This window comes from Canis lupus, chromosome 12 (genome assembly GCF_003254725.2).
Source record: "Canis lupus dingo isolate Sandy chromosome 12, ASM325472v2, whole genome shotgun sequence".
Lineage (NCBI taxonomy): Eukaryota > Metazoa > Chordata > Mammalia > Carnivora > Canidae > Canis > Canis lupus.
Genome location: NC_064254.1, coordinates 34464199 through 34491724, shown reverse-complemented (window position 1 = coordinate 34491724; position 27526 = coordinate 34464199). Strand labels below are relative to the sequence as shown.

The 27526-nt window shown below is 34.6% G+C and overlaps 1 protein-coding gene across 36 annotated transcripts in view; it reads right to left on the bottom strand.

The window, feature by feature from the left end:
• RIMS1 (regulating synaptic membrane exocytosis 1) overlaps positions 1-27526 on the bottom strand; it is a 477898-nt gene that overhangs the window by 384864 nt on the left and 65508 nt on the right. For 35 of the 36 annotated variants that reach the window (XM_035697447.2, XM_035697450.2, XM_035697433.2 and 32 more), the window contains exon 2: positions 10184-10264. The exons of the other annotated variant lie outside the window; for it this stretch is intronic. In XM_035697447.2, the coding sequence (XP_035553340.2) occupies positions 10184-10264 (81 nt within the window). The remainder of the gene's footprint in view (positions 1-10183; positions 10265-27526) is intronic. 36 annotated transcript variants of the gene reach the window in all.

Sequence of the window (27526 nt, the reverse complement as noted above, 5' to 3'; positions counted from 1 at the left end):
ATGAAACATAATTGTTACACATAAAACTACTATGAGTCTACTCTTACCAAACTAATTTTTTTTTAATACACAAGGAGTTGAAGAAGGCATCTTCTTTCTGAGCATTCAGACACAGATAAAAATGGTATCATCTTAAAATAGTTACAACAGAAAGAAGGGCCTTATAAGACTCTGTGAACTGGCACAGAATGATTTCCATAAACTGGAAAATCATATAAAGAGAATGAAGACTATAAAAGCCACACGATTAAGAAAAATTCTGTCACTTCCTAATTATAACCATGAATTGGTAATGTTAGCATTCCTTGTACTCTCTATTTTCAAGTTAACTGGTTGTACTGACTTTATCCTAAAAGACAAAAACATATACATATTTTTTAGTTGGAACTTTTATTTTTCTAATATTACCTGCTCACAATATGATCCCTACTGCAGGTGGTAATAGAAGTATTGACTATAACATTGAACAGCTCTTATGGTATATATGAAAAAATAGTTAACAGCAAAAACATAAAACTCATCACATTTTGATGTAAACATCTGGCTGAAAATAGTATAGAACAGGCTGCTTGTCTCTGAATAATATGTTCATTCATGATAAAATATATAGTTAAAAGATCTTTTGCATATGGAAATATATTCCCTTTCTTCTTGGCTGAACTTTACTACAAAATGAGATGTCTTTCCAAAAAGGAGCAATATTTTTATCTAGTATATATTTTAGAATATTTATTTCCTGTAGTATAGAACACCTACAAAATTATTAAATCTTCTATCCGAACAGAATATGAGAGTGCAAAAAAAATCACAAAAGAACAAACATTTAAAATGGCACAGTTTAGTCATGTTTCAATTTTTATTCAATTTTACTTTTCATCATTTTTTACTTTCAATATTTGACATTCTATGCAAGTTTACCTAAAGTAATATAATTGAGATTTCTAAATTTTTCATTCACATGTGCCTTTTAAGATATGTATGTGTACACAAGATGCTTAATATTTTATGAGAAAACATGTTACTATACATTATGCATTCAATGCATTCAACCTGTTACACATATCAGAGATTACACATATGACTTGCAGCCTCCTCCCTTCAGTATACACCAGAAGTTCTCTCCTCTTCCTTTTTAAAATCTTTTTTTTAAAATGTTTTATTTATTTATTTTGAGAGAGAGTGTGTATGCAAGAGTGGGGGTGGAGGGGAGGGCAGAGGGAGAGAGAGAACTTCAAGCAGACTCCATGAAGAGCACAGAGTCCAATGCAGGGCTTGATCTCATGACCTGAGATCATGACCTGAGCCTAAATCAAGAGTTGGATGCCCAATGAACTGAGCCACTTAGGTGCCCCTCCTCTTCTCTTTCACCACTTCCAAAACTTCATTAAATTACACTAAACTTCATCAAACATGACTAAATTCCACTTGTTCCATCTCTATTGCTACCAGCAGAGTCCAAGCCACAATTATATTTTGCCTAAACCACTACAACTGCTTCCTAAGGTTCTTTTATCTTCACCCAACCCACTTGCCACACTACATTGGATCATAATTCTCCCTTTTCTGAACTACTGCAAAGGCTTCTCAATAGTCTTACATAAAATCCTAAGATCTGAGAGGTTTCTAAGTTGGAACCCTTGCTTATCCTATCAGTCTCATCCATTGCCCTCCCCCTCACATTTCTCTGCTTTCTTTTAGTTTCCCAACCATGCTACACTGGTTTCCATTTAAGATCCACTCCACACACCATCCTGTCCAACTGGAATTCCTTTCTGCTGACTCTTCATAAGGCTGATTTCTCATCTTTCAAGCCTCTCCTTAAATGTCATCTCTCAGAGCCTTCCTTGAACATGTTTTCTAAATAGATTTCCCAGTGTAATTCTCTAACATGGCATTCAGTTTAGCCCTTTGTTAAAAATAAGAGTTTTGTCATCTATGTTTGCTGTTTAGATCCTCTCCTACACATTCTAACTTCTACAAAGACAAAGATTCTGCTTTGTCCATCATCATATCCAGTGGCTGGTACTAGGCTCTGCACAAAGAACAGATATATAAATATTTATTGAAGGAAGAATTAATAGCCTGACTCTCTGGAAAGTAAGCAGTGAACAGCTTCTCCTACTACACAATCTCTACCAGTTGACGTTCACTTCCCCTCTCCTCAATGCTACCTTCTCATCCAAAGCTGATTTAACAGGTTCCCAATGAAGGAGCAGACTATACCTGAGCAGAGATCAGAACTTAAGAGAATGTGGAAAAGACTGAGTATAAAATCCGCTAAACTTCAGGAGCAGAGAACACCACATGACTCAGGACGTGCAGAGAGCCAAGATCAGGAAACCTAGGGAAAAGCAGGCTAGATTCTGGTATTCACAGGGTCTCCCCCAGGTTTTTGAGAGGAATCATTGTATTTATTATGGAGTTGTATCTGAGGTGGTGATAGTCTGTCAGTGGGTTGCCCAATTTTCTGTATTATTCATGCAATTTTTGCCATCCATTACTACAGCAAGACAGAATTCTGGGCATTTAGTATAAACAACCTGAATCATGTCTGGTATGCAGGGCTTAAAGGTACAGTGACATAGTGACAAGGGCTCTGTCCAACTGTTAACAATTTCAGAAACACACTTTTGTTTAATCTGTTATCTAGTATAAAATACAATGTTGATGTTAGATGTGATTTTAAATGAAAAACCATATAATCAAGTATAAAGACACATGTGTACTTCTCAGACATTATGGGAAAAGTATATATATTAATATATATTTTTCTCAGTTAAAATTTTGATTCTCAAGGCTATTTTAAAATTAGGTTAAATATAAGCTACCACATTGACATGATTAAATTCATTCTGATCCCATACATATCGGTCCTCAGAAGCCCCTATGTTATAATTAATCTGAACAAAGACAGTTGTTGCTGAAAAAAGCCATGCCCTTGATATCTGAAAAAGTATGCCTATTAAAAGAAAAATTTGGATACAGCCTCCCTGTCAATTCAAGGCTGACTCATCTGAAGCTGTGAAGAAGGGGAAAAGAAGAGTATGTGTGACACACATACCCATGTCAAAAGCTTCAATGCAGATGGTACTTAATGATCCAGTCCAGGATATGAATTACCACTGCACAGAGAGATCATTTCTAGAAACGAAGTAGAAGGATAAAGATAGAATGGCAAAGTAAAATTCTGAGACTAATAATTTGCATTTTTACCTGGAACTTAAAATCATTTTTGGTTAAATAAATGAAATTGATACTTACAGGACTTACAAACATACGACTAACATAATTTTTAGAAATAAAAATAAACACCATATTAAAACCAGTTTCTATTTTTTTTCCCAAAGGTAATCAGAGAAACTCAAATCAAAGAATCTCAAAATTATTAAAGAAATTATATCTATAAGATCTTTTCTTTCTGATTGGCTCTAGCTATACTGAACCCAGACTCTGAGGTTACACTGTAAGTTTTAAATTATGAAATTGGTTATACATGTGAACACACAACAGAGTTAAGTTTATTTTCTAGAACTAGAAATCACAAGTATCAAAAATTCAAAATAAGGAATGGTTCAAGAGTAATATAGAATTAACTTTTGAATATGAGCTTTCCTGAAGATGTGAGGACTTCATATGCAGTACACTTACCTAAACATACATATACATTTATACAGAACCATTATAAATGCTCAAATAAAATAGAATTTAAAAAAAAAATAGAATTTAAGTAATCAAATAGCTTCCCACAAAGAAGCTGATGGCTTCATTGGTAAATTCTACCAATCATCTGAAAAAAAATTATAGTAATCTTTAACTAATTCTTCCTAAATAGAATAGTAGAGAATACTTCCAGATTCATTCTATGAGGTCAAAATTACCCTGATACCAAAATCAAATAAATCACAGGGAAACCACGAACTAATGCCACTTATAAATATATATATATATATGTGTGTGTATATATATCCTCAAAAATAATAGCAAATCAAATAAAGAAACATATAAAATGGATAACCAAGTGGGATTTATCCCAGGAATACAAGATTGGTTCAACATATGAAAATCAATCAAAGCAGTACACCATGTTAATTAAATAATGGACAAAAAGGGCATTACCATCTCAATAGGTACAGAAAAAGCATTTGAGAAAATCCAACATACTTCCATGATATGAACACTAAACATGCTAGAAAGAAGCATCTTAAACCTGAGGGGGGAAAAAAAAAAAAAACAACTACTGGAACTCCACAACAAACATCGTATTTAATGGAGAAAGACTGAAAGCTTTCTTCTTAGATGAGGAGCAAGATAGAGATCTGCTGTTACCACTTTTTTTTTGTTACCACTTTTTGACAACTAGATTCCAACACGCAAAAGAATGAAATTGGGCCTTTACCTCACACCATATACAAAGAGTAACTCAAAATGGATTAAAGACCTAAATATAAGAACTAAACCTATAAAACTCCTGGAAGAAAATCCAGAGGTAAATCCTTATGACCTTGGATTTCACAATAGTTTCTTAGATATGACATCAAAAGCACAAGTAACCAAAAGAAAAATAGATTACATGGACTTCATCAAAATTAAAAATTTGTGCTTCAAGGTACTATCAAGAAAATGAAAAGATAATTCACTATATAGGAGAAAATATTTGCAAATCATTTCTCTGACAAGGATATAGTATCCATTACATATAAAGAATTATTACAATTCAACAATAATAACAAGTAACCAAATTAAAAATGGACAAAAGATTCTGGTCAACATTTCTCCAAAGAAGCCATATATAATAACCAATGAGTACATGGAAAAGATGCTCAACACATCATTATTCACTACAGAAATCAAATCAAAACCACAATGAAATAGCCATTCACGTGCTTCATACCCACAAGAATGGCTAACAAAAAATACTAAAAATCCCAAGTGTTGGCAAGGATGTAGTGAAATTGGAATCCTTTTACATTGCTGGTAGGAATGTAAAATGGTGCAGCTGCTTTAAGATACAGTTTGACTGTTCCTAAAAAAATGTAAACATATAGTTGCTATAATGACCCAGCAATTGCATTCTTAGGTTTATACTCAAAAGAACTGAAGACATATATTCACTCAAAAAATGTATATAGATGTTAAAAGCAGCTTTTTACACAATAGCTTAAATACTAGAAACAATCCAAATGTCCACGTAACTCATGGATGATGGGTAAACAAAAAAGTGGTATATACGTACAAAAGAATATTATTTGGAAATAAAAGGGATGGAGTTTTGATAAATGTGTAACATGTGTAAAACTTGAAATATTATGCTAAATGATACAACCAGACTTAAATAGTCCATATATTCCATGATTCCATTTATGTGAAATGTCCAGAAAAGGCAAATCCATAGAGAAAGAGTAAATTAGTGGTTGCTATGAACTGGGTTTGAGGAGACTAGGGGAATGAATGACTGCTAATGGGTAGTAGGTTTCTTTTTTGGGGTGATCATCATGTTCTGAAGTTATAAAGCAGTGATAGTTGCATAATTTTGTGAGAAACACTAAATTGTACTCCATGAAAGGTGAATTGTACATATGGCATGTGAATTGCATGTTCATTTTAAAAAGCAGGCAATCGGCAACAAAAACAAAGAAAACCAAGAAAGACTGAATAACAATACATATACCTCTGGATTCAATTTTTTCCTGATAATGTCACCTTCCACAGTAATACAAACATTGTATAAATATATTTTTTCTTCGGTTATACATTCATTTTCTGGATTTTTACTTTCAAATTCCAACTTCACCCATTCTAGTATGACTAATCATCCCAATTTTTCCAGGACAGTGCAGGGAATTGGATTCCCAAGACATGTGACTTGCAGTACTGAAACATGGATAGTTCCAGGAAAACTGGGACCAGTTTGTTTTTTCATGATCTTGCATAATTTACTTAATTCCTCTGCTCTTTGTTGCAATACAGATGATACCCTCTACACTGCCTTTTCCAGTTTTTCCTTCCAACTCTATATTTTCTCCCCATGCTATTTCATTTGTCCTAATGGCTTTTATTATAAAGCAACTACTTACAAATTAGCACATCTCATCTAACCCTCTCCTGAGTTTGAGATATGGAGAGCCAAATATCTTCTGGATGTTTCAAATGGAGATACCTTTGGCCATTAATACATAAATCTAATGCTAAATCTAAACTTGCTTTCATGCCTAAATTAACTCTCTTCTTGATTTTATCACATTCACTAAGTCTCTTGAGATAAAGTGAGTTATCCCCCCTCATTTTTGCTTTATTACTATATCTAATGAATCACTATACTCTAATTATACCACCTGGGAAATTTTCTCAAATCTACCCTATCTCTTACCTCTCCTACTTATCCCTGTTAAGATCTAAGACTGATACTGATGAATAGACAAGAATCTCTCAGACTTTTTAAATCCCAAATCACTCTGAAAAACTCAAAAACCCATAATGGTATGTCAAATTTCAAAATACAGTATTAAAAATAAAACCTAAGACAAGGCACAATTAATTATATACTTTCTCCAAATTAGACAAACATCCTGTTCTTCAGAGATTCTGATGCAGCACTTCTTACCTCCTTTCTCTCTCTTTCACATACATGCTCACACTCACCCACACACACATGAACTTCTACCCACCCATATGACCACACAGCACACAAATACACATACACATGTTCTCAGACTCCAACAATGAGAACATGTTTTAAATTACTACCCCAGCACAACCTGATGTTTTGGGACTCAGGACAACTGTTCTCTCCCGGAAGACTGTACTCCAAAACTGCCTACCTATCGAACTATTCTTCTTTCAAAACTCGTATTACCTATTGCAGGCTTGGTATATCCTTCCTTGACCCACATCAACCCCAAACAGAATAAATCATTTTTTAACATATTGTACTTTATTACTTTGATTAAGTGATGACAACTTATGCAGCATGTCTAAAATATGACTAAGTGACATTTTAATAATAACTGAAAAAGAATCCTTGGATAGTTTATATACACAGTTATCAAAAATATAAAGTTTATTGACATGTGTATTCATCAATCTAGACTTGCAAGTAGAATGTACCAAGTAACATAAGTATAGTTGCCCTACTTCCTGTCTACCTACCACTCTCTCTCTCTTTTCCACACCCACACAGTCAAGCCTTTTTAAAAGTCATATACAATCACTATTTCCTTTTCCTGACTTGTCATTTCCTCCTCACAACTATCAAAATAGAGTATTTCCACCCACTTATATATTTAAACTGCTATGACAAATGCCACCAATGACTTCCAAATGGCCAGATCCTAAGGACATTTTTTATCTCTGAAGTTATTCATTGATTTTCTGCTGCATTTGATACTATTGGAGATACCTCTTGAGCCCCTCTATTACCTTGGCTTCTGGTTCTTCTATGTTTTAAATTATTATTTCTCAGCTGAGTCAGGGGATCCTTTTCTTTTGCCTATTCATTATGCATTGATTTTTACCTAGGACTCTCTCTATTATCTTTTTCTAACTATATATCTTTTAGTGATGTCATCTCCTGTCCCAGTTAACTGAGTGTTTCAGTTTCATATACCCAACTATTTCTTGGACCTGTACCCTAGGATAATGCACAGGTACCACAAAATCATTATATCAAAATGCAAACTCCTCACTGCTTACCTACCTAGACCTAGTTTGGTTCTTTAATTCCACTTTTTCTGTCAGGTCCTTAATTATCAAACAATTGATATGATAGTCTCCCTAAACTTTCCTTACAAATCATATTCAATTGACAATCAAGCACTGCCAATGTGACTCCTTACTCAGCTCCTGAAATGTTTCCTTCCTACACCCTCTGCTACTCCTATAAGACATTATCGTCTTTCTTTTGACTATTACAATAGTCTATTAATTGATTTGCTTGTCCCTAGTTTTGCCCACATCACATTCTTAGTCCATTTTCCCCACTTCTGTCAAAGTAAGTAATACATATTTTATATACCTACACACACACACATATATATAATGCAAATCTATGCTACCCTCCTAATTAAAAGCCACGAGGATATCCTTATAACTAAATATAGTGTTTATTAAATTTTATATTTTTACCTAGTTGTCATACACAGAAACTTAAATTCATCCCACAATATTAAGCTGGGATACATTCTTTCTTGGATTTTCTAATCTCTTACATTCCATTCAAAATTTAAAAAGCAAAAAAGTAGCCTTTATTGATATTCAGACCAACTCATGGTTTATAACTCACAAATCTAAAATTCTGAGCAGCCAGCAATTTATTATTGCCTTTTTCTTATCAACCTAGAAAGGCACATATATGGATAAGGAGAGCTCAAATTACAAACACACTATATAGAGAATCAGCAGGATAAGGAAAGAATTGCAAACTTTAAATACTTGAATTCACTTAGAGAGGTTCACTATTTTAATGCAAAAAGTTTAGGTGAGCAAAGAAGTGGTCAGAATAGAGGCTCCAAAGGAACTACAGTTGCTTCCTCTAGGCCACTATACTCAGAGGGGCTACCAGGAAAGTTCCACTAGGTACAAGGTAAATTACAACATATTTCTACAACTCTTACGTCTATGGAATGTAAAAAATATAATAAAGAAAAGTGATCTAAAGTCTTGTTGGGAAGGATGACAATTGCTGTTCCATATCTAATAACTCCAATTTAAAATGGACATTAGATCAAGTGGGACCAATTAAAATGGAACCTCAATATGTGGAATACAACATTTTAAAATCAATATTCATTCCCTAAAGAACTTTCCCAGAAATAGATTGAATCCTAATATAATCCTAATACAAAACAAAATGCCTTGTAATGCCTAGAACATAAGAAGTAGAGATGATAAGTTTTCCATGAACTATGAAGGAAAGTTCAATTATCAGAAAAAATGGTTTTAGAGCAAGAACATTTATAGAAAAAAAAATATGGCAACACCATTTAGAATACTTCTTCCAACTTTGTACTTTTGTCAATGTAATTAGAAGTCATTTTTTACTATGTGTAAATAAAAATTATTTTTATTCCTTGAAAAATACTGATAAAATGTAGATGATATTCAAGTATACTTAAAGTCTGAGATAAAATCTATAACTGATGTATTGAGCCTCTTGAAATGTATTTACCAAAATTTTGTTTCCTAAAACATAATTTTAAATGATTTGTGACTGACTGTAATATACAAAATATAAGGATTTAATGCCTTATTTAATTTTGGTCTTTGCCAATGCTAATAAAAACTTGTCATAGTAGAAGAATTATAAAAATTTACTTTTCTTCTCACATTTTACAATTTTATCACTTTATTTTGGTATACTTCAAAGAATCTCAACTAAAAAAATCTATAGAAAATCACTCTTAAGACACATTTCTTCAGAGGTGTTTGATAAAAACCTTGGAAGGAGACATTTCCCAGTAGTAACTACTTGGCTGTAATGATTATGCCGAGTAGTGCTGCTACTGAGACATTTTAAGGGAATGTTTAATTTTTCTTCTTAAGAGCATAGTTCTTGTCAGAAGATTGAATATATCCTGTACTATGCAGAATTTTAAAGCTATTGACATTTTATCTCATCAAAATCCACATTCACAACTTAATTTACTTATTTGGTTTCTTTTCTACTTCTTGCTTCCCCGTTATGTTAGTGTTTAACTCTTCACTAGTATCTACACTTGAGGTTGCAATAATAAAAATGAAACTAGATGGGCAATTCACTCTTTTCGATTGTCCATACCTTTAAATGATATGGTGAGGGTGGGTAATGGACTACCTCTGCACTTCTCTTACTTACACACCCCCCTCTCTTTACCTTGCCTTACCCTAAAGTCTTAGGCTGCAGCCCACGTACATTCCAAATCCATAAGGCACAGAATTTCTGCCTCCCTAGAGCCCTAAAAATGTGTCCCTTTCCTCTAATTAGTTTTATGCTTCCAATATGGCATTAGAAACTTCATTTAACAAAGATACTTAATACAGAGCTCATGTTTCCAGATAATTTTATCTGATTAAATAGTAGCCTTTTTATTACACATACATGAGCAATCAGAGTATCTACTCCCACATGCAACGTGAATTAATATATCTGTAACCAGTGATCTGTGTAAGAGACGACATTTTCAGTCAATAAAACTAATGCCATACTCACGGTGAAGGTTGGTGGGGCTGGTTTTCAGCATTTCTTGGTGTTTTGCAGGCAGCAGGCTTCGCCATGTCCCTGACAACACACCTGGGGCGCATGATAGACAGCACAACGCACTATTAATTATAAAAAGGGTAGAACACATCTAGAAATTAAACACGGTACTGAAAACACAGTCTAATGGAAAATCTTTGTAAGCCCCTTTGATCTTAACCTGGAGGCCCTGGAAAAGCCCTTAGAGTTGGATATTTTTGACTTAGACTTCCAAGAGCTCAATTATACCCAAATAAAATCTGTTCTAGCTTCTTAATTTGATTTTCCTTTTAGCACCAATAAAATGATTGTCAGCAGTTTTCCCCATAGAAGAAATGCTACTGAAAGCTTTGGCTTCATCATGTGATAACATCTGAAAGCTTAAAAATATGAACAACTGTTGCACTGATATGTTAAAAGATGGGCAGGATTTTCTGTGGCTTTGGCTATTTTACTAAAAGATATGGACTTATTTCATGCCATTCATTACCACACATGTTTTTTGCTTTATGCAAAAAGAGATCTAACAGGTCTGAAGACATTCTCCATGTTCAAAACCCCTTCAAGTTAAGAAAAGAGAAAGACTTGGAAGGAAATGTTCATATATAAGGTATTTGTGTGTGTGTTTGTATGTGTGTATATGTAAAATAAATAGAGAAAATACCTCCACAATGTGAAAAAAAAATAGCAAAAGGATTTTGTGTCTTAAATCCCCCATTATAGGCTAACTAAATGCAGAGGATAGACAGTATAACAGAGCTCCAAAGGGCAGCAGAGGATACTCTTACCCTTGTGTTAACAGGGCATGCCGAGCATTGAAGAGATTCATTGGCAGAAATTAAAAAACACCCCCGCCTAACGCTGTACTTGGATGGCTCAGATATGCCTTCATTTCAAGAACTTTAAAAAATATTGCTTTGAATAGGGAAACCCTTGGTTACAAAGCTGAGACCCCACATCTTAGACTTTGTAACATGGAAAAGCCCCTTAGGACCCAGCATTCTCAAACATGAATCTGGTTCTTACAACTTCCATGGAGGCTTCTGGGATATTCGACTACACTACTAATATTTAAAACCAGTCATGTTATTCCAGAAGTGGATCACTGGTGAGGCAGTGGCAGATATATTGTTTTCCCAGAGCTAAAAGCTGCATGGCAAAATTCTCCACTTCTGAAAGAAATGATACAAGGAAACATGGACACAACGCACAGAAACGTGCACACACACATACTGCTCATTCCAAACAAGGTCAGCTAAGACTTAGAAATCAATATGTAATGTAACGAGAAAAGAAAATGGTATCATTTCAAAGACTTGATATACTTGGAGGATCAAAGTACAGAAATGTAGCATTTGCTAAGAACTAATGTTAAACTCTTAATGGACTGGTCAAGAGATGGAAGTCAAAGACATCCACAGGAACACAAGGCCTTCTGTTCTTGCTTCATTTCATGGAAGGAGAAAGCCACTCAGGCATCAAGGGTTAAGTCAGTAACTAAGAAGGCACTCATTAGAGCAAAATAATGTTCTGGGATTTCTGAGCTCTGAAATGTTGGTCTAACTTATCCAAAGTACAAGGAAGTTATATTTCATAGCACTGGAAAATCTTTAACAATTCCCACTCAACTAAAAATAGTACATTTAGCATATTAAATCTACATGCACTGGTTCGTTAAAATATTGGAAATATCACCAACTTTGGAAAACATTTTGAAGAATTATATCTATGGGAAACCATATGCAACCTTCTGTCTTAGTTTATTTCTTTTTTTCCCCTAAAGTTTCAGGAAATTATACATAGCTTTAAAATAAATCAGCCATTTTAATTACAGATTTCCTTAGATACGCTTTTAAGTAACTCTTTTCTAATAAATGTGGATTATCAGCCAGCACTAAAGGTAGACTTCTAAGCAAACTGTTTCCCTAAGTGAAAGACTACGTCTATGTAAGAAAACTTTCATCTAATCTCAAGTGCCCAGTACTTTTGGTGTAAAAGTACAACAGCTGACACACTGCTTCTGTCTGCACAACTATAGAATCTTTCAAATAAAAACTTTATTTGAATTTCTGAACTTTATGTACTAGATAATGAAAACAGATACATCAATATTTAAAAAATGTAGTATTTACAATGAACTTAAGTATAATTTTTAGCATCTGGATGGCTCAGTCAGTTAAGTGTCTGACTTTGGCTCAGATGGTGATTCCAGGGTCCTCAGACTGAACCTCACATCAGGCTCCCTGCACAGCAGGGAGCCTGCTTCTCCCTTTCCCCCTGCCCCTCTGCTCCTGCTCTCTATCTCTCACTCGCACTTCCTCTTTCTCAAATTAACAAGTAAAACCTTTAAAAAATAAATATAATTTGAGATGTACTTAATATACTTTAATTTTTAAAAAGCAGGTAACATTTTTCATACTAAATATATTCTGATTACAAGACTATAGTGATACATACAGCTGGCTACTGAATCTGTGTTTTTGGCGTAAAAACTATTTGTTTCGGATTCAACCAATTTGATGGGACTCTAAACTATGGTATATATATATATTCCTACATTTTCTAATTTGACTTCTTTTTAGCTGAAATTTCTTCTAGATATAAGAAAGAAAAGATTTTTAAAAACCCCTATGCTCATATAGTTACATAGGATATAAAAATATATATATAATACACTCAAGATTTGTGTTAGCTTGTGTTGATTAACATTTCTTTAAAATTATAATTGGATTGTGTTGTGTCTGGCATATTACATTTGGAGGGATAAGCTGTAATAGTTTTGACAGTTCTGATAAGCAGAAATTGTTCAGCACCAGTGCCTTCTATTATCTCCTATGCATTAAACTTGAATCACATAGACCCCTCATACTTAAGAAATACAGTATTTCAATATGTTGTAGCTATTGTAGCTATTAAGTGTCTTCCTCTACATATGATTCATTCCTTCAGCCAGACATAAGGAGGCCACAAACACTGCCAAAGTGCTGACTTCCCAGAATTACTATGGATCAAGAGACTAGGAGTTCAAGGGGTTTGACCTCTTATTCTTTGCAACATCTTTAATTCCTCAAGGATTTATCAGATGTGGACTCTTAACAGTCTTCAAACTGCAAGTGAGCATCCTCTCATTACTCAAGCATTACTGCAGATTTATGCAAATGAGACATTCTGCAACCACCACAGGGGAACGCTCCTCCTGACTCCACCCTCAGCACTGCTGGGTTTTATGAATGACTGCAATCAATGCGATGAATGGCTGCCAACTGCCCACTCAACCACTTCTACTCTTCCGTGCACAGACACACAGGAGAAACTCAAACTGCCACAAGCCTGTCAATGAGGTTATGGTTAGACTTTCATCTTTCCAAGCAGGAACTAAATGTGCTTCCAGATACTTAGAGTATGTAAGTTAAAAGTCCTAAATGCCTTCAAAAAACACAATTTACATAATTACTTTCTCTCTTTTGAGCTTCTATTTTGGTTCCTATAATAACTACCCACTCCCCTTGACCCACCTGCAAAACACAAAACAAAACACTATTTTATGAAACTTTATCTCAATTTGAACTTTATCTAAATTGTTTTATCTTTCATGACTAATGTCAGGAAACTATATACTGTGCACTAAGCTGTGAAATAGATATGACATGTTTACATTTCTGTTCTCTGTCTCTTGGTTTTTGAATTTTACTCCTATCATCAATGGAGATAAGTACATTCAAATAGTGTCTGGAGAAAAAGCGTATTTGTGCTTATTCCCCGAGTGTTATTGTACTAGTCTGCATTTGTAACAGGAAATTTTAGAGACAGTTAAAAAAACCTAAGATTGAGAAAATGAAAAAACTTTTAAAATACATAATTTTCTAATTTGCAGATCACTAATTAAAAATATATAGAATGGCACTTGGGTGGCTCAGTTGGTTGAGCATTTGACTCTTGATTTTGGCTCAGGTCATGATCTCATGGTGGTGAACTGAGCCCCACATAGGCTCTTTGCTCAGTTGAAGTCCGCTTAGAAATCTCTCCTTCTCCTTCTGCCCCACCTCTCACATGCTCTCTCTCTCTCTCACTCTCAAAAAAAAAAAAAAAAAAAAGAGAGAGAGAGAGAGAGAGAGAGAGAGAGAGTTAGATAGATAGACAGATAGAAAGAAACAAGGATTCCCCAGCAGCCATCTCCATCTTGGCTGATTGCAAATACATTTCTCTAGCTGTCCAGGCCAAAAACTTTAGACTTTTCTCCTTTTTCCTTACACTTGCATCCAATTCATAAAATGGTTCTACTTTCAAAATTTATCTAGAGTCTAATCCTTTTTTTACCTCCTCGATTATTGCCATCTTGTCTTGAGACATTATCACTATTTACTTGGATTTCCACAAGACTTTTAACTGGTTGCCCAGCATTTACCCTTGCCTTCCCTCCTCTAGTCTATTCTCTCTTCTGAAAGATAAATCAGATCATGATTGCTGTGCTCAAAATTCTGCATAGTTCTCCAGTTTACTTATTTCACTCACAAATAAATTGCCAGAGTCTTCAAAATATAATCTGGCCTCCCATAACTCTAGAGTTCATCTCCTACTATTCTTTGTTTCCAACTCCCTCCTTCTTTGCTAATTCTGCTCCAGTCACCCTGGCTTCCTTTCTGGTTTTCCTCAAATAAACCAGCCCTAATTTTACTTTGGGTTCTTTTCATCAACCAACCTTTCCTTCTGTCTGGAATGTTCTTTCCTGATATTAGTTATGACTAACTCCTTTACTTCTTTTAATGCTTTGCTTAGATGCCAATTTCTGAAAACTCCCATTCTGATTATTTTACTTACCACTATAATCTGCTTTCCCATAGCCACCATATTCCTATATGTTCAATGCCCTTTTAATTTGCTCTACTACTTACTAAAGTTTCCTGCCTCCCACTGCTGAAGTATGAACTGCTCAACAGGAAGGATCTCAGTCTCTTTGGTTCACTAACACATATTCAAAAACTTAGAATAATGTCTGACATAATAGTCACTTAATACATATTTGTTAAATGAATGGATAAGATAAAAAGGACAAAAGCTGTGGATTTCAAGCTTGAGTAATTTTAACACTCTAAAACATAGTGATTCAGAATAGATTCTAGGTAAATACTTTTTGCAAGATTACAGCATATTTCTATAAAATATTTACAAAACATAAACTGATTTATGGCCAACAAGTTTTGTGACTTGAGTAATTTCACTAAATGCACTTTTATGTGGTTTGACTAAGTTTCATTTTCTTTCTGAACAATAAAAAAGGTATTTCTCAGCATATGACTTATTTAGTGGAGAAGACTAATGTCAAGTCATTGGTTGAACCAGCAAGATACCATTTAAGATGTCATGTACTGATATTTTATCAAATAAAACTCTAATATAATTGTATATGAGGTAATTCAATAATTGTAAAGAGAAAATCCCTTTTTCTTCTGATATTTCTAAACATATAGGAAAATAAGAAGTACTTTCATTCATTTAATACTTATTATGTATCAAATATACATAGCATATCTTCTTCAATCTTCAAGATATCTACTCTGAAAGAAGATATGATTGTCCCATTTGACAGATGAAGAATACACATCTAAGAGATCATTTTTTTTAATAGTAATGGCAAATATTGATATTTTAAGAAGGCAAGATTTGTATCAAGGTCTATTTGGAATCAAAGTTGATGTCCTTTCTATCACTGCATGCAGACTCCTGACATTAACACAGTGGGTCAGGTTGGTTAAATTAGAAATGTAAAATGACCTTAAGACCAATGGCAACACTATGGAATGTGAAATGCAAGACAAGCCATCTGGCCTATAATAAAAGGCTATATAAGAAAAAGAATCAAGGAAGCTAAAAAGATTTTTTTTTTTTTTAATATTTTCAGGACAAACATCATACAATTGATACAAATCTCTTCAAATATATTTTTAAAGGAGGCCTTCAAAAGTGATCTCATTTCCACTCACAAATACGAAAAAGAAAAAAAAGATGAAAAATATTACTTTAAAAAGTGACTTTTAAAAAATTGCATATTCATGTTAATTTAACCATGAACAAATGAGTATGATGACTGTTACCCATAAGATGAAGATGGAATAGTAAAAATTCTACACCAGCAGGAGAGAGTGAACGTTGGTATTTTGAAAATCCAGATGTACTAATCACAAATCATCAGGGCCTGTTATACCTCTAATGTGCATTCAGGGAACCCTCAGAAGCTACATTAATTTTTATTTTAAAAAAGACATAGAGGACAGGCGAAGTAGGTTCCTAATTATATGAAAAAGGAAGCCAGCTGGCCATTTTTCACAATGACTGATGTGGGTTGCTGAACCTCCCCTGAAGAGGCCAGGAAGTTATTCACAAAACCAGACAAAAAAGTATAGGATTCTAAAATAAAGGTGATAACAAGATGAAGATTCACTACAGAGATTAGTGAGCAATTCTAAATTTTAGAGAAACAGATTTTTCAAAGACTGATAAAAAAGAAAATGATAGGTAAAAAATCAAGTCCAGGTCTTCTGAATTATTCAAACCTACTCCATTTATTAGCTCTTAATGTCTCCAAAATGCTAACAGGCTAATTTTGTTTCCTATTATGGTTTCCAACATTTTGGCAATATGACCAATCAGCCCCTTTTTATCCAAGCTACTATTTTCTGTTAACATAATTAGTTTCTTTTTCCATTCACCAATTCTTGAAATATTATGCATATCTATGGGTTTATATAGGCTGCCATCCCCCAAACACTGTCCCATTTACATTCTTCTACTTACTAACCCGTGTACATTCTCCAAAAGCCACCTGCTGCCTGCAAAACAACACAACTTTAGAAAAATCAAAAGTAGCAGAAATCTCCTACCACTAAACCTGCAAGAGAGAATTTCTGTTCATTCCACAGACGAGGGAAAACTCATCTAGTAAGAAGTAAGGTATTTAGAGAGGGAGGAAGCAATTAATATGGCCAGTGTAGCAGAGGTATCAAGGATGAGCCCTGAAAACACATTTTGAACTCCCCAGGAGTAAAAAGAGATGGGGTACAAGGGGAATTATGGTGGGTCGGTGGGACAAGGGGTGATGTGAAAGTGGAGACAGAGAAAAAATGGAGTCAATTAGTGAAAATGGAAACAAAAACTGATTTGAAAAAGGAGTGATGAGGGAAGAAAGCCTTTTTATAGTTACAGGCAAGATTGTAAGCAAGGGAATTGGCCCCGAGAAAAAGGAGAAGTTCAAGGTACAAGGAGAGAGGTGTAGAGGAGGTGGGGAAGAGGAAAAAGGATAGAATCTAGTGAGAAAGCAGAGTTGCTGGGAAGATAGAGAGGGATGGCATAAAACAAACAGGTAGGGGATTTGTCCCTAAAATGTCATCTTTCATTTGACCATAACTGCCATTTCCATTTTCTCCAAAAAAGAAACTTGCAGGATAATGTTCAATGAGATTCATTTTTGTTTTTTGTTTTAAAGATTTTATTTTTTATTTATTCATGAGAGAAAGAGCGAGAGAGAGAGAGAGACAGAGAGAGACAGAGAGAGAGAGAGAGAGAGAGAGAGAGGCAGAGACACAGGCAGAGGGAAAAGCAAGCCCGATGCAGGGAGCCCGATGTGGGACTCCATCCCGGGTCTCCAGGATCACTAAACCGCTGCGCCACCGGGGCTGCCCAATGAGATTCATTTTGGAAAGGTTTTGGAGAACAAAAAACTCTCTCTCCACCTCTTCTCATATTTCTAATTCAGCTCCTTTGAGGCAGAAAGTTCTTAAAATCTCCCCACTATTTCCTGTGCCTGGAGTAGTCGGGAATATCTAAGGGAGCTCTCTTCTCCCAATCATCATCCAGTAAGAATTTATTTTCACTAGTGACAAGGATTATCATGTCTCAAAAGCAGGAATAAGAGGGCAGTTTCCTCTTTCGCTTGTTGAGTACAAGCATAGAGGACCTCTTTTTGCTTCTGCTTGAGCATTCAGCTTCCCTCAGTAAGTAGCCTGAGCAGATTTGGGTGTGGCAAAGTCTGTGATGTTGCTAACTCTCTCTTCCTCACTAACCCAGCTCTGTTCAAGCTATTTAGGGAAACACATCTGAAGCCTGCTCAGAGGACTTAGTCTTTCAGACTTACAGTGAATTAAAAAAACAAAAATGAAATTATGACAACAGCAACAAAAACTCACCTGGGAATGATAAACCACAGCAAATTAGAACATTACAAAAGTTAAATAATATCTAATTTTCTCTAGTGAGGGAAGAAACATAGTTTAGATCAGTAAATTCAGCCTGTTTTGTTTTTCTGGCGCTCATGACAGTGATTCTGTGTATAGCACATCCCCATGGGCTCCAGATTCACAAACAAAACTCTCACCCATTTCTTTTCCATGAAATAAAGCATATTGGTCTCAGAGTGAGTAAGAATCATAGTATTGTGAGGGTAATCCTAGAACTAACATGAAGTTACCCTAAAAAGAAAACTGTTTACAGCTTTTAGTTCAATTTCATTAATAGAGGTCCTAATACCCCTCACAACTAACTTTCATGCCTGACAGCCCAACCAACAACTACTAGTCTGAACTGCTGGCTCTGTCCCAAGCCTCGCTGAGTGGTCTCTCCATCTTAACGATTACTGACTTGAATGAGATGAGAGAGACTGTTTAGTCAACAATAACACCAAGTTAGCAGGAATAGTAGCACTCTCAGAGAGAACATATAACTAAAAATTGTCTTGATTAATTCAAAAAAGCAATTCAGTAAAACAAGATGAATTTCAAGAAATGTAAACACATTTAGATATGAAAACTATATAATCACAAAACAGAAAAATAACAGCGAATAATATCAGCTAAAATTTCTGAGTGCCTACAGTAGGCTAGGAGCTATGCTAAGAATTCCATATGCCATTAGTCATGGCACCTGGCACTGTCCAAGGTACACATTTGTGAAATACCAATTTCTTCTTAGGAGAGTCAATTCATCATTTCAAAAATCTATGATATTTGTGAAGTACTTTGTTTTGACCAAATAAATTATTTCATTGTTATTCAAGTTTTAGCAAGAGACACACAACTGTGATTGAGTATTTCAAATTTTAACCCCTCACACTCATATCCTTGCCACATTTCAATGACGTAGAAGAGTAACAGATAGTTGTCAGGTAATGGTTATCTACAGTCTAAATGTCCAGAGTAAAGAATGCAATTTGGTAGTAGAGAGAGATCAATGGTATTTCCAGAGCTTTTTTTATATCTTACAATTTTTCTGCTCTTTATTTGTAACACAAAACCATAGCTCTTTGAATGATTTTAGGTTAGTTCTATGTATCTAAGTATGCCTTTTCTCCACAAGCATTCATTCTCCTTTCTCATCTGAGAGCCAGATAGCTAAATAAATATCTACTAGGAGGTCCATAATGGTTCCTTGGTGGTATTTAAATGGATTTAAATAAATAAAATAAATTGGGAAAATGAAACTTGGGAAAGGATTAATGAAATATTTCAGGCATTGCTTTTAATTAGTTGTAACTATTTTCTCAACTGATTCACCTGTCTAGAAATTTAGACAGAAAATGGAGCCAGATATGAACATATGTTGTATGTGGACTATTACTTGTGTGTAAATATACACTATGCATTTTTTATTGTAAATAAAAATGTCTTTACTTTGTCAAGAGGCCACAATACTGATGAAAGGTATGATATTTGGAAAGATAATCTAGTGAATATGACTTCTCACTCCTCACTGACAAGGGTAAACATTCTCTAAGTGCTCTGCTCTCTTTCTTGACTTAGTAGGACTGACATTCTTATGGCTTCAAATGGGCTGATGGTTCATGAATTGTTATTTCCAAGCTTTACTCCCATTATCTATCAGGTCTTAAATCTATATCTACTTAAATATTCTCCTAAGAAATGAGCTTAAGCCAATTAAAATTACTAAACTCAATCTTCCTTCTCCTCTCAAACTTAAACACCTCTCAAATTCTACATAGGGGTTAATCAAACTTCTATCACTGATGTTCACAATCTTGATGCCACTATGAAATCTCACTCTCCCTAATGGACAATAAATCATTATTAAGTCCTCTGACTATTCCTTTGAAGAATCTCTTGAAATTGCCCATTCCTATTTTGTATACTACTTCCAAATTCATTTTCTCTCTTGAATGAACTGCTAGAGTAGTATTACTCAAGTTCCATTTTCTCCTATTCACAGATTCTGCAAAACAGCTTGCATTCCCCACCCTATCAAATGCATATACAGCTATCCAGTTACAGGGTATTTCTTTGACAAATGCCTTCATTCACTAATCTCTTCTTAATTCCTAATACAACTCATTTCCCAAGTCAGGTATATCTACCTCAAATTTTTAGAACATCATTTTGTCATTTTCATCTCCATTCCATATGCCATTTTTCTTTTTTTTTTCTTTTTTTTTTTTTTTAACTTTTAACTGTTTTATCCTTAGCCGTAGTCTCAGAGTTTGGAAGAGTGCCTAGTACATAGCTGGCACTTAATATACATTTGTTGAATGAATGAAAGAATGAATGATTTTCTCTATCATCACATCTGGAGAATTCGCATTAATTATTTCTGTGAGAACATAAAGACTCCTAACTCTGGGAAACGAACTAGGGGTGGTGGAAGGGGAGGAGGGCAGGGGTGGGGGTGAGTGGGTGACGGGCACAGAAAAATTATTTCTGTGAATAATGCTACTTCCCTATTCTCTCAATTCTATCACAAAAGGTCGTGTAAAACTGCTCTCTTTCTGATAATGTTTCTTTGTCTCTCTTTTCTATTTTATGTTTTTACCGTCCTTAGTTTTATGGATGATTTATCTAGTCCAGTATTTCCATTTTCAATTCTATCTACATTGTTGTTTAACCCATTTATTGTATTTTTTTAAAATTTTTTATTGGTGTTCAATTTACCAACATACAGAATAACCCCCAGTGCCCGTCACCCACTCACCGCCACACCCCGCTCTCCTCCCCTTCCACCACCCCTAGTTTGTTTCCCAGAGTTAGCAGTCTTTACGTTCTGTCTCCCTTTCTGATATTTCCCACACATTTCTTCTCCCTCCCCTTATATTCCCTTTCACTATTATTTATATTCCCCAAATGAATGAGAACATATAATGTTTATCCTTCTCCGACTGACTTACTTCACTCAGCCCATATGCCATTTTTCTTACTTAAAATTATCTGCCTCCTTTTCCCTCTCCATTATCTTTTAGTTCTTTCAAAATTCAACTGAAATGTCCTAAACCTCAGGAAGCCCTCCAGCCTAAGGACTCTCATTAATCCTTCACCATTCTAAAAAATGGTCCTTATATAGGAGAGAGAGACTTTATCTAATAGCTGCAGCTTAACTACTAGGAAGAAGTTCAATAAATGTCTGCTGTAAAAATAGGATGTGAAATGGAGGCACATTCCAAAGCCCCAGTTGGAAAGCCCTAATGATTACAACATCTCTGGGATCAATGAACAAACACTTATAGGACACCTGCTCTGTGCCATACACTATGACATATGCTATGATCACAACCTGAAATTAAGTCAGTCTGTTCATCAATAATGATGGTAATAATAATAACTGACATTAATTGAGCATTACATGGTCTCATTTCAGCTCTTTATATACATTAACTCATGTGATCCTGACAGCTCCATGTGCTAAGCAGAGAAAATAACCACTCAAGATAGCATTTACAAAGCCCTGTTATATGTAAGTTGCAACAGTATTAGTTCCACAAATTGAACTCTATTTGAATACTATTTTATTTCCTTGAAATTGCTGAAATCATCCCTCATGTAATATAAAAATTATCTTCAAATGTAGGTAAAAATAAGACTAAGTATAGAAATCTAGATTAATAATGCAATAAAGGATGACTTCCCCCAAAAATGCTAAATACGAATATTTTTATTTTGAAGAATAAAACTCTAGTCTGTAATCAGCTACATGTAAAAGAATGAAACTGGGCTACTTACTAACACTATACACAAAAATAAACTCAAAACAGATTAAAAACCTAAATGTTAGATCTGAAACAATAAAAATCCTAGAACAGAATACAAGCAGTTATTTCTCTAACATCAACCATAGCAACATTTTTCTAGAGATGCCTCCTTTAGGCAAAGGAAATAAAAGCAAAAGTAATAACTGAGACCACACCAAAATAAAAAGCTTTTAGATAGCAAAGGTAACCATCAATAAAACAAAAAAACCTACTAAATGGGAGAAAATATTTGGAAATGATATATCTGATAAGAGGTTAATATCTTAGATGTATAAAAAACTTATATAACTCAATGGCAAAAAACCCTGAATGGTCCAATTAAAACACGGGCAGAGGATTTGAATAGATATTTTTCCAAAGGAGACATACTGATGGCCAGCAAACACATGAAAGATGCTCAACATCACTAATTATCAGAAAACTGCAAATCAAAAGCACAATGAGATATCACCTCGTGCCTGAATGGTTAGAATCAAGAAGACAAGAAACAACAAGTGTTAGTGAGGATGCCAAGAAAAAGAAACCCTTGCAGACTGTTGGTGGGAATATGAATTGGTATGGCACTGTGTATGGAGGTTCCCCAAAAAATCAAAAATAGGAATGCCATATGATCCTATAATTCCACTACTGTGTATTTACCCAGGGAAAATGAAAACACTAATTTGAAGAGATATATGCACACCTATATTTATTATAGTATTGTTTACAATAGCCGAGACATGGAAGCAACCTAAGTATCCACCAATAAAGTAATGGATAAGGAAAATGTGGTGTGTGTGTGTGTGTGTGTGTATCACAACCTGAAATCAAGTCAGTCATTTATATATGTATATGTACATACATATACATACATATATACATATATAATATCCTTACATATACATATATATGGTGGAATATTACACAGCCCTAAAAAGGATGAGATGATGCCATTTGAAGCAAATGGATGAACCTGGGGGGGTGGGTATTATGCTAAGTGAAGTAAGTCAGACTGAGAAAAACAAATACCATTTTATTCCACTTATGAGTGGAAAATGAATAAACAAAATGCAGAATCAGAACTATATACAGAGAGCAAACTGATGGTTGTCAGAGGGGAAGGAGGTGGTGGGTTGGGCAAAATGGGTAATGGGAAGAGGGAGATAGAAGCCTTCAGTTATGTAATGAGTAACTCATAGGAATAAAAAGTAGAGCATTAGGAATACAGTATCATTGTGGTGAATATAGCATAATGTATAAACTTGTCAAATCACTAAGTAGTATACCTGAAACTAATGTAATGTTGTATGTCGACTGTAGTCAAATAAAAAAATTTTAAACACTAAGACTCTATTATACTCTTAATATATACGTATTGTATAATGTCACAGTGTTCACAAAGATTTAAAATAATTTTAATTACATTATCATATATAACTAACATTCATCCCACTCTTCAGCATCACTTCCAGAGTTTTAGCTAGTCACTCCTGGAATTGATTTGATACATACCTCTTACTTATAGATGCATGATTTTTTTAAAAAAAAATAGAGGTTTTCAAACTCTAAGACTGAAATTTGTCACTCCTTCCATTCAAGTCACTAACTTTAAAAATATATATATTTATTTATTTTTAGAGAAAGCAAGACATCACAAGTGGGAGGGGCAGAGAGAGAGGGGGAAAAAGAATCTCAAATAAACTCCTTGCTGAGCATGAAGCCCCACTCAGGGGATGGAGCCTGCCAGGGGGCTCTAACTCATGACCCTGAAATCATGACCGGAGCTGAAATCAAGAGTCAGATACTTAACCTACTGCACCACCTGGGCACCTCTCAAGTTACTAACTTCTATGGCATTAGTGCTTCTGCTATAGAAAATCTAAAGCCACAGACATTTCACTAGCCTTGGTATAGCTAATTCGATTGTTAAACATTTCTGACTGTTGCAATATCCTTTTTTTAATATCTACTGAAATTTACCTAGATGTAACTTTCACACGACAGTCCTAACTCAGACCTTGAAAAGCTGTATGGAACAAGTTCGTTGCCTTTAACAGAGACCATCTCCTCATATATTTGATTCAGTGGTCCTGTGTCCCTTTACCCTTACTTCACTTCTCTTTATTAGCCCCTCAATCATCTCTCATTTGGCATGTATTCTGTGGCTGCACTTGTTCGGTTAACAACTCTCTTAAAAGTTAACTCCATTTGTTTGTGCAGTGTTTCCACTCTAGATCTACAGGAAGGAACACAAACTCTAATGGCCTAATAGCCAAATCATATAAAAAGGCCAACTGATAGAAGTGATATTCAAGGGAAATCATCAATGAGTGGCTCCCAAACATGGTCATGCATCAGAATTACCTAAAGAGGTATTTAGAAGGACAAAGTTTTTGGGTGCTTGCCCAGACCTGCAGAGTTGGGGTTTGGACCCTGGATTTTTCAAATGATTAGCTACCCAGAGTGACTCTATGTCCAGGCAGCTGTTTAGGAACTGCTGATGAAGAATAAGCCATTCATTCACTCCAAGGGACAGTCTGAGTCCTTTCCTTTGAGGAACCTAAACCACAAGAAGTCTTAATAACTTGGACCACGTTATCATAGTCCCTCATAAAATAGCTATTCCTGACTGCATTTTAATGTTATGCCTTCAGTTTTTATGACCAGTTGATACAAGAAATAACTGTATGAGGTCAGTATCTGCCTTTAGTAGAAATTACTGGTGAGGTCACTGTCTACTACATCAATTTGAATCCTTTCTATAAAATTCTACATCCATAGTGCCTGGGCGGCTCAGTAGGTTAGGTGCCCAACTCTTGATTTTGGCTCAGGTCATGATCTCAGGGTTGCAAGATCGAGCCCCAAGTCTGGATCTGCCCTGAGCATGGAGCCTATTTAAGATTCTCTCTGCCCCCTGCCCCCACTCATGCTCTCTTGCTCTCTTGCACTCTCAAAAAATACTTCACATCTGGGAACCCTGGGTGGCTCAGCAGTTTAGCACCTGTCTTTGGCCCAGGGTGTGATCCTGGAGTTCTGGGATTGAGTCCCGCATTGGGCTCCCTGCATGGAGCCTGCTTCTCCCTCTGCCTGTCTCTGCCTCTCTCTCTCTCTGTCTCCCATGATTAAATAAAATCTAAAAAAAAAAAAAAAAACAAAAAAAAACAAAAAAACACTTCACACCCATCCCACAAACTTAGTTTTCAAAACTTAGTACCAAGAAAAATGTCATTCTTTGTTTACTACAAATACCTATCATGATTTCTTTTGGTCAAGGTTCCAAGAAGTTCAGAGAAACACTTAAAGTTTATCAAAACAACACTGTTGACATGGTAACCATGCTTATAATTTTACCTTTTTCTTGGTTATAAGTCTAAATTTCTATTTTATTACTGTTTTATGTTGAAATCCTCTTGAGAAAAGCAAAACAGGATCACAAAAAGAAAAAGTTTAAAACTTTATCTCATAAGAAAAAATCAAAGAATCAAAATTTAATATGCCTTATGAGTATGCCCTGACACTTACAAATAAATACACACACACACACACACACACACACACACACACACACATAATTATGATGATAATGGCATTTCACTAAAATTGAAATGTTATACAAAGTTAACAATTCAGAAAGAATGTTTGACGGAAACATTCCATAGGAATTAAGTAAGTGTTATGACACAGAAATAAAATGGTTTCATGGTCAAATAAATTTGGAAAACATTAAATTAAACAGGTTAAGCAGGGGTTTTTTTTACTAAATAGATTTTCAGATTCTTCAAAATGATAGTGTTCATTGTTCACATCTAAGACAGAAGCATACTATGTAGCATTTCCCAAGGAATACCATTCAGTTTGGGAAATGATGAAATGACAGTAATTGCAACATGAGAAATATTCATTCTCCAAAGGATATAATTGATGCTTGGTAAATTATTTCAAATGATAACACAGAATAGCAAATATGGCACTTTACTTCAGTAGGAAATATTTTTAATTGGCCACTTCTCATTCTAAAAGCATGACTACATTTACCTGCACATAGGCAAGTACCTCGTATTTTGGTCCATTGAACATATCATACAACTCTTAGTAGGTTCATCTTCCAGGTGAGAATACAGTTTAAGGGTACATACTTTTCTCCATTCCATGTACTAATTTTACAGAGAGATAACCCACATGAGGTACTTAATAAATTCTTTCATGACTAGCATCCAATATAAACTTATGAAAGGCACAGATTTTGACTTACACTAATAATTCTTTGTGTAAAGCCTAGAGTTTTTGTTTGTTGACTGGTTGATTTTTCACACTGGCAACAATCAATATATTTATGTAAACTTCAAGGTAAATAACTAAAAAGGCATACAAATCCTAATGTACTTCTTTGAAATTCCCATGTTAGAGGTGTGAGGAATAAAAATGTAATCATTGTAGTAAGTAGACTATATCTGTCACCCTAATAGTAAAGAGGAAATACAAAAAATTCCTAATATTTTCATTGTTCATAAACACATTTTAAATAGTCATTTTTCAAGCTAATAATTATACAGCTTATTTTGCCTATAGAGAAATTTCTAGAAGTAATAAGACACTTTCTCTAAAACCCTGTAGTTACCTTATTGAAAAATTTTCTATTTTTATCTCTTATGAATAAAAGTAAGTAGCAAATCAACTAAAAAGATGTGACATTAACAGGATTGTCCTTGTCTATCCAAATTGCCCATAATTTTATTGCTATGTAACTGAAAATGATCCTCTTATTTTGGAAATAATATTTTAGGTTTTGTACTATTTAGTTAAAACTCACTGATCCTTCACCAATGATAAAAATTTAAATATTTGACTTCACCAAAATAGGAAATTTTGCCCCCAGCGACACTATTAAAATAATATGCAAGTCACACTGATAGAAGACATTTACATTATATATCTTATATATACCTTACATATACATACATATATAGGGCTTATATCCAGAATATATAAAGTATTCTTATAAATCAACTTAAAAAAAAAAAGCAATGTATTCTATGAGCCAGAGATCTATTCCTAGGTATTTACTCAAGAGAATGAAAACTTGGGTCTACAAAATTACTTTTACAAGAATATTCAGTCATAATCTAAACTGGAAACCCAGGTGTTTGAAAAGAATCATGCTATGTTCATACAATGGAATGTACTCCTGATATGTGCAACAGATATGAGTGAATAAGTGAATCTCAGAAATATTTTTTTGAGCAAAGAAACCAGACACAGAGTTCTTACTCCATGATTCAATTTTTATAAAGTTCAAGAAAAGGTAAAAGTAATCAATG